This window comes from Primulina eburnea, chromosome 10 (genome assembly GCF_022965805.1).
Source record: "Primulina eburnea isolate SZY01 chromosome 10, ASM2296580v1, whole genome shotgun sequence".
In the NCBI taxonomy this organism is placed as follows: Eukaryota; Viridiplantae; Streptophyta; class Magnoliopsida; order Lamiales; family Gesneriaceae; genus Primulina; species Primulina eburnea.
In genome coordinates this window covers 658684-672579 of record NC_133110.1, presented here as the reverse complement: position 1 = coordinate 672579, position 13896 = coordinate 658684, and the positions used below count along the sequence as shown (strand labels likewise).

The window sequence follows — 13896 nt, the reverse complement described above, 5'->3', positions numbered from 1 at the left end:
GTCTCACAATAAAACATACTCTCTTAAAAAAGGATTTGATTTTTTGTTTCTATGTTCTTATTTGCTAAGAATCCAACTAACGAGATCATATGCTTAATTATTTTCACGAAACTTGAAGTATCATTCTAAAAAATATTAAGTAAGGCAAAAATAGATAATTTATGAAATCAGTTTAATTATGAAATTTGGAAATAACAAAATAGAAGCGACATTACACAAGCGTTTGTGTATTTTTTAAAAAATTAAATGAACGATTACGACTTTAAATTTGACTACCATGGTTACGTAATTGACACGCTCATTTTTTTTACTTTGAATTCAGATGAGAATAATTGGATTTGCTAGAATCTTTCGTTGCGATTGATGAAATATAGAAAAATAAGGAAAGATGATTTGATGGACAACGTTAATGGTCGGGGGAGGATAGAAAACGGAGGCGCGAGGATATATGAAAATGACTCCACCAAATAACAATGACTCAATTGGGTCATCTAAGAGCACGTTTGATAGTCGATGAATTCACGCGATAAAGCATACGTTTCAGTTAATCGACCTTTGCAAATCTCGTCGAACGAGGGGCGAACATCTCACATGTTTATACATGCGAGGATATTGGTAGATTTTTTCGTGCGATGGTATATATGTATATATAATTCAAAGAAAAAATAATGAAATTTTTAAAATATAAAAAAACTGATTTTTTATATATAATGACTCATAAATTTTAAGTTTTAATTATATGTAATCTTATTATATTTTGTAAATAATAAATTATTTAAAAAATTATTTCACAGACAAAAGAATTGTTAGTAAATTAGTAATAATCAAATAATTAAAATTACTTGGAAACTAATAAAGAAAATTGGTTCCAACTAATTTGAAGATATATGAAGCCTTGTCCCAGCTCCCACCTCTCTCTCTCGATTTCGACTCCAAACCCCCACACACAGACAGACTCATACACGCAGAGGGAGAGATCGTCGACGACACGCCATCGGCCCTAGCCCACGTTCTATTTATTCCCAAATCTCATCTCACCAATTTCCCTTTCCTCAGATTTATAGGTCCATTTAACTATAATCCCTTTCACATCTGTGTGTGACCGTGTGTTCCTCCTCACTTTTATGTGTGTTTTATCATCCGGGTGGTCGTGGTTTAAAGCTTTTGTGGTGTTAATTGTGCGTTTGGTGTGTGGGTTTAATGCAGATGCAGGTGTAGCAACATGTAGTGGACGTAAATCTTATCATTTCACGAGATGGCGCCAGCATGCACCGTATAAAATACGTGGGTTCGAGAGCTGTGGTTTTACATCGTTTATTTAGGTGAATTGGGTTATACGATGTCGCATCAGGTCGTGAAGGTGAGACGGGAGGCGGTGGTGCCATGCATGACATGCCCCCTCTGCCACAAGCTCTTCCGCGACGCCACCACCATTGTAGAATGTCTCCACACGTGTGAGTGCTGCTCGATGGTCTTTTTTGAATCATGATTTTTCTTGTATTCGTGGGAGGGTATTCCAATTTTGCCTTGCTTTTTAGCGTTTTTGAGTTTCTCGGTGATCTGGGTTTCGCTAGCACCTCGGTTTGTCGTTCATATTGCGTGTTAATTGTTACGGTATTTAGATTTGTTCGTGGGTAAATTGAGCTTGTTTTTATGGTTTAGTGGTTCCTTGCGAGTTTCTCTCGTCTGAATTGTCGCATTATGTTAACGTTTGATTGATTTTATGTCAGTGGGGAAATTTATGCTTGTCGAGCTTTCACGTGAGCTGAATTTCTTGACGGGTTTCCTGTTATAATGGTTTGATTCATGTGTCGTAAAACATTTTAACGGTGATACTCTTGGATATAGGAATATTTTTTATCTACTAAATGGGGACGTTTATCTGCTTTGGTTTTGATGTATTAGCGAACCAGCACATGGCTTTCAACGGTCCTTTGTCTACCCCACTTAATTTGATTGAAGTCTTGAATAATTGGGACTCGAGATCTTGATAAAAATTTGGGTGATATTTACTATGGGTTATCAAGCAACTAATGTAATTCTTTTTTTGTGGCAAGCAGTTTGCTGTGTTTGGGGAAAGATGAAAAAATTGCATTTAATGTAATTCGTTTTTTGTGTCTCAGACTCTGAAAGACATCTTTTAATCTTTGCTCATTTGGACCTTTTGAGCTTGAATAAATGTTTTATAAGTTTTCATGGTGTAGTTTTATTCTTTTTCTTTTGATGTGAACTTGATGTTCTTTTTCATGAATACCACATAGTTTGCCAGAAATGTATATACAAGAAGCTGTCTGACGAAGAAATGGAATGCTGCCCCGTATGCAACATAGATTTGGGTTGTGTTCCCTTAGAGAAGTTGAGGTGAGGTCTTCAAATTCATTATTTCTTTGTCCAGTTGTGCATTATTGCCATCTCTCTCTCTCTCTCACCTATACATGGGTGCAAACATAAACATGCTTAAGCACCCACAACACTCACAAGAAGTCGGTTCATTATAATCCTTTCTCGACTAGTAACACAGAATTGTATGTAAGTGAAAGCAGTAATTGCTTTAATTTCTCATTTTTCCCGAACCATTTTAGTGAAGAATTATGCAGAACATTGCATTCCTTCACAAGTTCAACTCCTACATTTTATTTCACTTTGTTCCCACCTCAAAGTCTGACAGTTCAGAATTCATTGGCAGCTGTAATTTTAGGGACACATGGGCTTTGTTTTCTGCGTGGAAGTCATTGAAATCTGGTATTTGGAAAAAAATGTTGTGCTTCTTATGTACGATGTGCTTCTGATGATCATAAATTTTATCGACCTGGAATGATTAGCTGCTCAACGGCAGTCCCCGCCAAATGCACAGAGGAATTGAATGTTCATTGTTGAGCACTTATTTGTGGTGAAATAATTGAGAGTCTGTGTCAAATGAAATAGGAACAAAGAAACCAAAACATGATAAGTTCTATGTTGAGGAATGTTTGCATATTTGAACATATCGTGAGAACTTCACATCATTGAGTGTGAATGGTATTGTTTGTACACTTCGATAACGGCCTCATTTCTGTGCTTATTTTGGATGTGTGGATGTGTTGTTACTGTATAATTTGTTTAACATTAACAGGATTTTGCATGTTTTGTACAAGGAACTTCGTTTTTCCTCAAGCACCTCAATATTTTCTTTTAACACTGACAGGCCGGATCATAATTTGCAAGATGTAAGGGCAAAAATATTTCCTTACAAGAGGATAAAATTGAAGTCCCCTGAAATTGCAACTCCTATTGCATTACCTGCAAAGAGAAAGGAAAGGTCTCTCTCATCTCTGGTGGTTAGCACTCCCAGAGTATCAGCACAGAGTGGAATGACTGGAAGAAGGTCAAAATCCACGGTAAGAAAAGCATCACGAGGTTCTAGTTTTAGTATTGAGAAACCAATTAAGAAAGATGATGACTCCACCGAGGACCATCATGAAAGCTCTAGCTCACCAGAGACATTGAACAAACTTACTCAAAATATGAGGCAGGTATGGGATGTAGTTCTGAAGCTTATGAACATCAGTACATCTTTCCCGCATCGGGGGCCTCAAATCCCCTGTTTTTTATTGACAGATGTTGCTCTTCGTGCTTACTGATATTGTTGTTGCAGAACAATGCTGTTGTGGAGTCATCAACTGACCATATTTCTGATAAGGGAAGAGAAAATGGTTCGTCGCCTTGGGAAGGGAAATCTGATATCTGGAAGCCTTTAACTTGTTTGGTGGAGGCAGCACACAGGAGTAAATCTTCAAAGTATGGAACCCAAGGTTCAGTTGCCAAATCATCAGCTCTGCAATCCCATGACAGCGATGGACTTCTTAATAAAGTCAAGAACAAGGAACACAGGCAGAAATCAAAAGATCGAGATGAGAATGACTATATCCCTCCAGAGTCAGAAAAGCCTAAAAAGCTGCGCAGAATTCGGCAGAAGAAGGCACCAAATTTTGGAGAATGTAGGAATACTCCCCAGGCTCTGATCGACGCTATAAGTTCTAAATTTGAGAGAAAAAATCACCCGATTTGGTTCTCATTAGTGGCAGCTGATGAACAGTAAGCGGTTTTTGTGTAATCTTCTGAATGATCATGCTAAAATTATTGACATTGATTACTTCTATATTGCTCTAATTATTTGTGATGTATGTTTAGGGAAGGAGATGCAACACCCTTGCCTCAGATTTCTGCAGGTTATTTGAGAATTAAGTGAGTTCTCAAAAGCTTCATTTGTTACACCTTTATGAAATAATTGCACTTTGAATTTAACAGTGTGTTTTGACTATTTTCTATTGCTGTCTTCTTGCATCTGCCAGAGGCATGCGTTAGTTACTTAGGACATTACTTACTCAGTTGATGCAAAACGAAAGGTCAACAAAAAAAATAATTTGAAGGTGTTATTGTGTGCTCTTTATGGCTGTATGATATAAACCATTTGTTTTCTTCTTGCTTCTCTGTCAACTACCTTTTGGTCTTTATTATCCTCTGAGTCAGTGGCCATTTTTTTTAAAGTCTTTGCATAAATAATTGTAAATGGTTGTATTCACGAATCTGAGAAGGTAAAAACCATCGCTTTTTTAAAAATGTTGGAACAAGTCTGAAGTCTTAGGATTTTAGTGCTTGTTGGATGTCTCCAGATTACTCAGGCAATCCCGTGAATTTTGACTCTTGGTTTAAGATTTATTTTATTGATGCCTTCTGGGATTTGTCTGAGTAAAATTCACTGCCTTTAGAGGTGCATTTGTTTTTCTTGACAAATAAGTAAATAAAATTTCCATGATGTATACTTCGATAATTTCACATCTCGTATACTTTTCCTGATTCAGCTGGACTCTAGATGAGCACCCATGCCGATGTTAAAAAAATGATCTATTTATTGTGCAAGTGACTGTCTCTTTTACCAAATCCAATTTGTTGCAGGGATGGGAATATTTCCGTTTCTTTTATTCAGAAGTATCTAACGAGGAAGTTAGATCTTGCTGGAGAAGACGAGGTAACTTCATTCACTGTTAATTAATCTTGATACAAATCTAGCTTATATAAGGTTTACCTAGTCTGTGAGCATGTCTCATTCAAAGAAATATATATATATATATTTATAGAGAGAGAGAGAGGGAGAGAGAGGTGAAAATTAATTTTTTAAGTGCGAATGGTTGCAAAGAATCGATGAACAATTTTTCAAGTTCACGTGTTTGTGTATCTAATCTGGTCTATATGATAAATCATATTCATAGCACATTTAGTGTGAAGAAGATGGAGTCTTTAAGGTGCCATAGTTGTTATCTTTGCAACAATGATATTGTATCATTATTGTAGGTTGAAATCAAATTCATGGGGCACGCAATCATCCCCACATTGACACTGAACAATCTTGTTGATCTATGGCTTCAAGCTACTTCCACAGAGAGAGTATCAGCCACTATCGGTTCATCTGCAAAGGATTTTGTGATGGTATTGGGCTACGCTCGCAAAATTCCTGATCCTTGAATGCCCCATTTTCCCGATAATCTTCATGTTATTGAGTTCCTTCGCCTGTCTCTCGTTAGCCTGTGTTTTCTTTACACCTGCCGCTATGGCAACTTCGTTAGTTGTGTGTTTTTTGACCTTTGCGATGAAGTCATTATATTTGAAGAATTTACAGTTAATTGTACTCGGCGATGTTAACTCCTTGGAGGCCTTCGGACGACTTCCTATTATTACATCAAGATCGAGTTTTTATTACAATTTGCACTCATTACGTCAAGATTGGTATCGTAAGCCATATCCTTTTGGAGTAATTTTTCATGGATACTCTTGCTCAAAATATCGGCAATCACCATTATTTCTTGAACCAAAAACTTGGAAAAAAATTAAAGAAACCACTCAGAAGATGTTCGTACTTTAATGCCAATGAAAAATGAAACACACAAATCTCGTCTTCTTTCTAAATTGCCAATTACATTCTGCACAATGATATGACAACCATACAACCATTCTCACCTAAAAAGAGTCGACTGCCAAATCTGATACGTAACAAAAACTCATCAACTTTGGAAAACATAAAATAATTATTAAAATTGATATGGGACGATATTAAACTTTTGATATGCTTTTTCTGAGCAAAACTGTTCGCTTTCAATCTAGAAAGCTATTCCCTAATAAATTCTGGAAAAAATTCAAAACCTAGCGTAGCTTGCTCCTACTACGGAGTGCAATCCACCGTCAGCAGCTTCATCTTCATCCAAAAACAAATCCTCTGTAACCCGGAAAGTCCCGTGCAAAACTATGACAGCTGCTCCGATCAAACCCGACACCAAAACATTCAACCAAACGTGCGTGAGAACCAAACCCACAATCGTCACGATTCCGAGCGCAATCAACACCACGCGGTCACTCACCATCCGACCGAACACCACAATCGGCTCGTCGCGAAAGAAATAGAGGAGGAACCAGAATGCGAAGATCACTATAAAGACAATCATCGAAACGGGGTGGTATAATAAGCTAAGGAAGAGAATGAAAAGCACAATCATGGAGTAATTGACGCGGAAGTGATTGAGGTTGCGCTTTAGGCGGGAGGAGAATTCCCCGAAGCTGAAGGGTATGGAGTAGGAGGCCGGGTGAGCGAGGAGCTCGCGCCATGGGCGGCGCGTGGCGAAGAGAGATTGGGTGCGGGACTTGTACCGGGAGAAGGCCCCGTATTCGCCGCCGGCGTAGGCTGACATTTCTTTATTTATTGGAATTAGTGAATGAAACCCTAGAAGAGAATGGAAATGCTAATAAAAAGAAATGAGGCTTGTGTCGTGTTTATACGCCGTCGTTTCGAGGGGAATTGAGCGTCGATGACGCGGCGGTCGACACCTGATGAAGGCGGAGTAGGAAACGGGGCCGGAGGGTTCAAACTTCAGCTTTCTATAAATAGATATACGAAGGGAATCTAGAAAAATAGACTTAAGGGACACGACTTAGGGGTAACTTAGCGATATGTCGTTGGAAGTCGTGTGTAAAAAAATATAGATACGCGTGTTGTGCGTATTAGATGATTGTGGCCGTGGGAATTTAATCTCCGCCTCTTTCACAAATCCACCAATATGATTTGGACTGGTTTTTAGTAAAGTATGGTTTCGATCAATTTTCTGGAGTCATCTATTTATTTTATTTGAAGATTTAGTTGAAAAATTCAATCCAAACTTAACCAAACAATTACTGAGATGGTCATAATTGTCAAGATTAAATCTTACATTTCTTGTCAAATATTTTGATAATGATGAATCTGTCAAAGGTACATAGACCATCAAGCCCCTGATTATAATATTCTACCACAGATAATTTAAGTTCACCTCTTAATGGAAGTATGGAACCATAAACGTCGGTTTCGGAATCACGGTCAACTAAATGTTCTCGCTCTTCTTCTTCTTCTTCTATATCCACTGTTTATCAAACACGTCAATATTGAGCCGCATTCAACCCCAGAATTCAAGAACATGATCAAAATCCTAACTTTTCAAGCCCCCATTTCAGAAAAGAGCCCGTTTATGCTCTCGGTTATTTCAAATGGGCCGAGAAGCAGCGGGGTTTCATGCGTGGGATACCCGACCCTTTCTGTATCTTGCTTCATATACTTGTGAGTTCCAGGGGACGTTATGTTGTAGCTAGAAACTCGCTGAATCATTATTTATCTGATGATTCTCCCACCTCATCAGGCTTTAAAGTATAGAATGATGCTGTATGAATGGGAGTATAGAAAAAGCACGAGATCTATATTCCCAAATGAAATTGAAATGCATTTTACCCACCGTTACATTGTAAATATGTGAGAGCTCAATTACTTGGGGAAGCACTCGAGCTATTTGATGAAGCTATTGAGGCTCGAATTGCGAATGCTTTCACTTACAATATTCTAATATCCTGCTTTTGTAAAGGAGCGAGGGTAGATGAAGCTCGGAAAATATGAAATGAATTTGAAAGCAAATGTTGTCGTCACATACAGCGTATTGGAAGACGGGTATTTCAAGAAAGGCGAAACTGAAAAGTCTCTTGGAACGCTTGACCGCACGAGGAGCTTGGGAATCACACCCAACAATTTCACTCACGACACACTTGTTGGTGGCTTATGCAAAGCTGGCCGGAAGCAATAACTAAAATACATCATTTTTAAATACAAAAAAAAATTATTATATTGTCTTACCAGTAAATTTGTGATATTGATCTAACTCATTCTATGAAAAAATATTAAGTTTTATGTCATAAATAATGTTTTTTCTATATGTATTGATCAGATTAACTTATCTCACAAAATACATGCTATTTAAATATTATAGTTTCATTGGCTAGTTTAGAATAGGTTGCACTTAAAGAATACTTTTCATTTTATTAAAAAATGATAAGCATATATTATAAAAAGTCTCGTTCCATAAAAAAAATTTATTATTTAGGAAGGATCATGTTACTATCATTTATATTTTGAATTTTAATTTCCTAAAATAACTTTCCCTCTAAATAATAATGTAATTTATTAATAATATATAATTTGCAATGCTTTATTATTTGCAAAATAATAAATTAAAGATTGGAGCACTTGTTCGGTAAAAAACAGAAAACAAAAAACAAAGGAGAGCACCTACGTGTCGTATCCAGCAGACCAACACAATATGATACAATACAATATCCTCCCATATTCCCATAATACCCTTAATCCATTTCCCAATTTCATTTATTTTTACTTTGGCCCCAATTACAATTCTACAAGAAAATAAAAACCCTAGAATATGATTGGTGAAATTCTGAAATTGTGTTTCTAAGAGCATTAGAGGAATCAAAGCTATCGTAATACGATCACCGGATCAAAATTCGGGTTTAATTTGAAGAATAGGCGAGTAATTTTCAGTTTTAGGGTTTCAGTTTCGATTATCTCAATCCAGTAAGTTGATCGAAATTTATTTGCTTTGATTTGGGCATTTTGATAAAAGTCGGTGTTTTCCGTGGTTTCTAATTTATTTTACGTTTTTTTTTCTCTGAAGAAGAAGGGTAGTTTTATCCATTTTTTTTTGGGAGAAGATATCGATTATTTTTGCAGCCATTTAAATTGATTTTTTTTTTATATATTGAATTGAGTTTTAAGATATTAAATTAATGGTAATTTTTGCGTTATTATATCTATCTATCGATGACCTGGTGAATATCTACTATTTTTATGTGATTTTGTTCTTTTTTGTTGAAATAATTTCAGTAAATTAATACTTTTCAAACTGATCTGAAATGCACTATGGTTGATATACTTGGTGACTTAAGAATTTTTTTAAGAACCTGTAGTATTTTAGAATTCTATAGTGGCAGATCATAAAAAAAAACCTTTTGGACTTTAGAAATCTATATCAGTATATAGCTGTGAGGTTATTTGAACTTGCTTATAAAATCTAGGTGATTATGGTTGTCCTTGATGTGTAATTATTCCATGTTTTTAGATGCCAGTTTGTTTTTAATCTATTTCCGATAGATGTTAATATTTATTCAGTTTGACAAGTAGGCATAAAATTATTTATTTTCTTAATACAGGACATTCATATCTATCTTACATCAGTTATAATGATATTCAGAAAAGGAGATAATGTAGAGGTTATGAGTAAAAAAGAGGGACCGGTTTCATGGCGTTTCGCTGAGGTGTTATCATGCAAAGGCCACTCTGTATGCCTTCGATATGATCTATTTCCTGGTGGGGAAAAGGAACTGATGGTGGAGACTGTTTCAAGGGAGTTTGTGAGACCAGACCCTCCTCTGGTCCAAGGTTTAGAGAACTGCATATCTGGTGACATTGTGGAGGTGTTCTATCAGTGTTCCTGGAATATCGCTGCTATCGTGAAGTATATGGGTTCCAAACGAGAAAATATGAGCAACAAGATCTACCGCCCGGCTGCCTCATTTCAAAATAAATATTTAGTTAGGATAATTGGGTCTTCAAAAGAGTTAATTATTGACCAATCAAACATAAGGTTGAGACAAACATGGCATCATGGCAAATGGGTTTTAATTGGAATGGTATATACCTTTTTTCTCATTTTAATTCAACGCAATTGGTGCTATTATTATTTTTTTCTTCTGAGTATCATCTTGATTCGGTGGATGGGCTCATGCTATGGCATAAAATTCTCTTTGTTACTGATTTTTTTTACTATTAATTTTTATGCATACGTATGGTTCCTTTTTTAAATTGTCTTGTTGCTGAATGCTAAAACTTGATCTTTCTATCTTCCTGGGCATTCAAGATTTCTGCTTTGGCGTCCCAAGGAGTAAGTGCTACCCATTTGAATGAAATTTGGTATGCAACTACTGAAATTGTGGATAACTTATATCTCTCACCAAAGTCCACGTTATTTAAGTTTTATAGAAGTATTTAGTCTGAAATTGTGTCTAGCAATGAATTCCAGTTTGATTAATTTTGTACTTTGATCATTCTTTTCTGGTAGCGCGTTGATATATCTGATCAGTTTTCAGATTTGCAATATCTAATCTCTATTTGTTTTCTGCTTCAGAATTCCCAAATGTGTGAGGACACAAAAGCTAGCAAGCCATCGACTTCAAATTGTTATCAGAAGATGAACTTTCAGGTGCCATTATCCAATGCATGTCCTACAACCCAAAAGGATTTTGTTCGCAATGATGTTGGTGTTAGGAAGTCTCCTGCATTCTCTGCAAGTTCTTTGAAGAGGATATCCCCCAACGATGACTTGATGGCTGAAGCGTATAATGGACCATTCTGTAAATTCAGAGCAGTTGAGAAGGATGGACGAGTGCAGAGAACAACTGCTGCCCTGATACTCGGAAAGGTAGATGCTGCTGCTTACCCAAGAGAGATTTTGGGTAAAAAAAACATGCATGCTTCCTTTAAAAATATATCGTATAGATCTAATCAAGCCGAGAGAGCAAAACAAAATCATGATCTTGGATGTTCTGGGGTCAGAATCTCCGAGTCAGATAGTTCTCAGAGTGCCGCCTCTTCTGTAGGTGGTTGTAGTGTGACTAATCAGAAGGCCAACAACATGTTTAGTCATTTTATACCACTGTCTTGCCAAGTGACAGATACCCTTTGTAGTGATGCAGAATCACGTTGTGGCTCAGATTCTGTGAGAGAAAGTTGTCCACTTCCTTTAAAAGAGGAACTAGAAGTCAGTATCCATAGGTTTGAGTTGCAAGCTTATAGGAACACTCTGGAAGCTTTATATGCTTCTGGTCCCTTAACTTGGGAACGAGAAGCATTATTGACAAATCTCCGCTCCATGCTTAACATTTCGAATGATGAACATTTGATGGAGCTGAAACACTTAATTTCCGCTAAAACTGATATCCATGTCAGATGATATTTCAGAAAATGCTGTTTTCATATCTTTCTTTCACAGATGCATTTACGCCTTTCCTTCTCTATTTTAAAATTGTAAGTCATAAGAATGCTACCTTCTGCATTTTACAGTCTTGGTTATTTTATCTTTTTCAGCTTAGGCAGTGGGCTCATTGTAATTAATTAATAGATATATATCAAACTTTTATTCCTCTATTCGATGTATATACTCTTCCAATGAAATAAGTGTATTTCTTTTATTATGTTTCAGTTGTGATTCATTTCAGTTCTCTGAGAATAGGTAACATATAGTCTAAATTTCTTGCCGCCACCAAAAGTTGGTTATGTGTTCCATGAAATAGTTGTCTGAGTGATAAATGTAACCTTTTATTTCGATTCAAGATGTCTTATAAACCCCTTTTCGTATCTGCATTGTGCATTCTTATGAACTCCATCATGTAAATTCATATTCCATAAACAATTACAAAGTGCACTGAGCATACTGAAAACCAGCCTGTAAGAGTAGCATTTAGATTTCCAAGATTGCAAAATTTCTTGCTGAATTTTTACAGTTCCAGTCATCTTGGCATCTGCGTATTGATTGTTCATTGGATTTACCAAATCTTGATAATGGGAAGCTAACTGTTTTGACATATCAATTTATGTTGAGTTTGACTGGTATACTGCTGTTCAGCAGTCTTTTTTGGTCATCTGTTGGAGTGATGTAACTATGTAAGAGTTTTGTCCATGCACCTTTGGCAGCATGTAAATTTCTGTGTAAGGATGTAATTGATCAATCTTCAATCCCTGCATTCTCCAGGGCCACTGTTGGAGGCATGATCATTTACTTCAAAAAGGTTTAAAGATTATACCTGGATTTGCCACTGTTCTCTTGGCATATCGTATTGGAAGATATGTCATCTGCTTCCAAACAGATGCATCAATTTTTGGCTACTCCCTGGTATCAAATATTGGAATCCGTATGATTATTTTTCCTAGTTAGGGTCGATCTATAAATTCTTCTTCCCTACCCATGCAAACCCATGATTTCCATTATGCACGCATTGATATCAGTAAATGTTGACTTTAAACTGTGTAAAAGATGTGGTGCCCTGTTTTCTGGTTCAGTCTTTAAAGCATAAAAAATGATAGTGTTTCTTGCTTATTTTCAAGAACCTATCTTAATCTTTGGTTATTTTAATGGTTAAATCTTTTATGCTGTAAAGATCCGAAGAACCAAAGAAGCGAATGATATGTGCCTCATCTGGGAAAGGTATTTGTTGCTTGTCAGCCACTTCAGAATGGTCTTTGAACAGTATAGGTAACCAACCACTTGATTTGGAACTCATAACGTGTTACAATCATCCTCATATGAATTATTTCATATCCTCGGTATCACTGCTGAAATCATTGTTTGCAATTGTTATTTGTCTTGTATGCATGGTTTGCATATTTGGGGCATTCTTCTGCATTGGAGGACCATGACTTTTATGGGGGCCGACTTGATGTAATTTTGGAAGGAAAATTCGTAATATGGGGACTAATAATGCAAAAAACTGAAAATGATTTTAATTTGAATCGCATTCAATGTAAATTATCTGTACATTGACAAGTCTTTGGCTTGTGCCAAACTAGTAATCCAGAAACTGAGCGACATAAGGTTGGATACATCCATGTGAAACTAGAAAATGGTCTGACCTTTCGTTCAGTGTAAACTAACGTTGTTTATAACCTGAAGCAAAGCTTGTTTCGCTGGAAGGTCAGAACACTTGACTTATATTGTCGATAACTCGAGTTCGAGCTGGAAGGTCAGAACACTTGACTTGTATTGTCAAAAACTCTAGTTCGTGAACATCTCTGGATATTCAAATAAGTTCTCTATGAAATGCAGCTTCATCGGTAGGTAAGCGTTGTGGAGCCGAGAATGTAGATATTTCTTTGAGCCTGAGAGGGAGAAATTGGTAGGTAAGGAAAGAACCTAATGTGGAATGGTAAGAAACTCTTGTGGATTTTGCCATTTTGTATTATTTATTTTTCCATGTGTTGTGTTGTGATTCTTGTGCTGTTTGATAATAAGGCCTGCTAGCTTAAATCGCGAACGTGGAGGATGTAAAAGATATTTGGTTGACTTTTCGTGTTTTTCAGCAACATTTTTTTGGGGTAATATTTTTTAAAATAATTTATTGATTTATTCTAGTTCAAGCTAAATTAAAGCCTTAATTTTTTATTATATTTTCAACCAGATTGGAACATTATTATATTATATAACAAATAATTTATTTAAATTCTAAATATTTTAAATGTGTATATAAATAATAAAAAAATTATTTACTAAGATTTAAAAATCAAATAAACTCTAATACTACTAAAATAATATTTTTAACAAAGTTTAAAATCCAAATAATCATATACAATCAAAAATAAAATTTCAAAATTCGACCGGCCAAATTTTTTTTTTGGAGTAATCCAGATTTCTCAGTCAAATTTATCCTTCTATTCTAAAAACAACGCCACGAATAAGAAATTTTAATAATGGCATAATTATTTCTGTAGTGTAAGATCATAATCTC

At 36.0% G+C, this 13896-nt stretch overlaps 3 protein-coding genes across 11 annotated transcripts; 2 read left to right on the top strand and 1 right to left on the bottom strand.

Annotated features, from left to right (window-relative positions):
• The first annotated feature begins 885 nt into the window (after positions 1 to 885).
• LOC140804042 (E3 ubiquitin protein ligase DRIP2-like) lies at positions 886 to 5736 on the top strand. 2 transcript variants are annotated; one of them, XM_073159917.1, is made up of 8 exons: positions 886 to 1064; positions 1207 to 1454; positions 2262 to 2361; positions 3185 to 3512; positions 3635 to 4074; positions 4171 to 4224; positions 4936 to 5008; positions 5332 to 5735. In XM_073159917.1, exons 2-8 carry the CDS (start codon positions 1340 to 1342, stop codon positions 5500 to 5502), a joined length of 1281 nt encoding a protein of 426 aa, XP_073016018.1. In that variant the 5' UTR covers positions 886 to 1064; positions 1207 to 1339; the 3' UTR covers positions 5503 to 5735. The 2 variants fall into 2 exon arrangements, with proteins under 2 accessions (XP_073016018.1, XP_073016017.1); XM_073159916.1 differs by having other exon boundaries at positions 894 to 1454; positions 5332 to 5736.
• Positions 5737 to 5912: 176 nt separating this feature from the next.
• On the bottom strand, positions 5913 to 6946 carry LOC140804043 (PRA1 family protein E-like). The gene has a single exon (XM_073159918.1). The coding sequence runs from the start codon at positions 6717 to 6719 to the stop codon at positions 6171 to 6173; it is 549 nt and encodes a 182-aa protein (XP_073016019.1). The 5' UTR covers positions 6720 to 6946; the 3' UTR covers positions 5913 to 6170.
• A 1731-nt stretch (positions 6947 to 8677) lies between these two features.
• LOC140804041 (uncharacterized) lies at positions 8678 to 13556 on the top strand. 8 transcript variants are annotated; one of them, XM_073159913.1, is made up of 7 exons: positions 8679 to 8914; positions 9550 to 10029; positions 10524 to 10817; positions 12147 to 12287; positions 12553 to 12647; positions 13065 to 13134; positions 13218 to 13553. In XM_073159913.1, exons 2-7 carry the CDS (start codon positions 9580 to 9582, stop codon positions 13227 to 13229), a joined length of 1062 nt encoding a protein of 353 aa, XP_073016014.1. In that variant the 5' UTR covers positions 8679 to 8914; positions 9550 to 9579; the 3' UTR covers positions 13230 to 13553. The 8 variants fall into 8 exon arrangements, 4 of the variants coding, with proteins under 4 accessions (XP_073016014.1, XP_073016013.1, XP_073016015.1 ...); XM_073159912.1 differs by having other exon boundaries at positions 13065 to 13554; XM_073159914.1 differs by lacking the exon at positions 12147 to 12287 and having other exon boundaries at positions 13065 to 13554.
• The last annotated feature ends 340 nt before the right edge of the window (positions 13557 to 13896 follow it).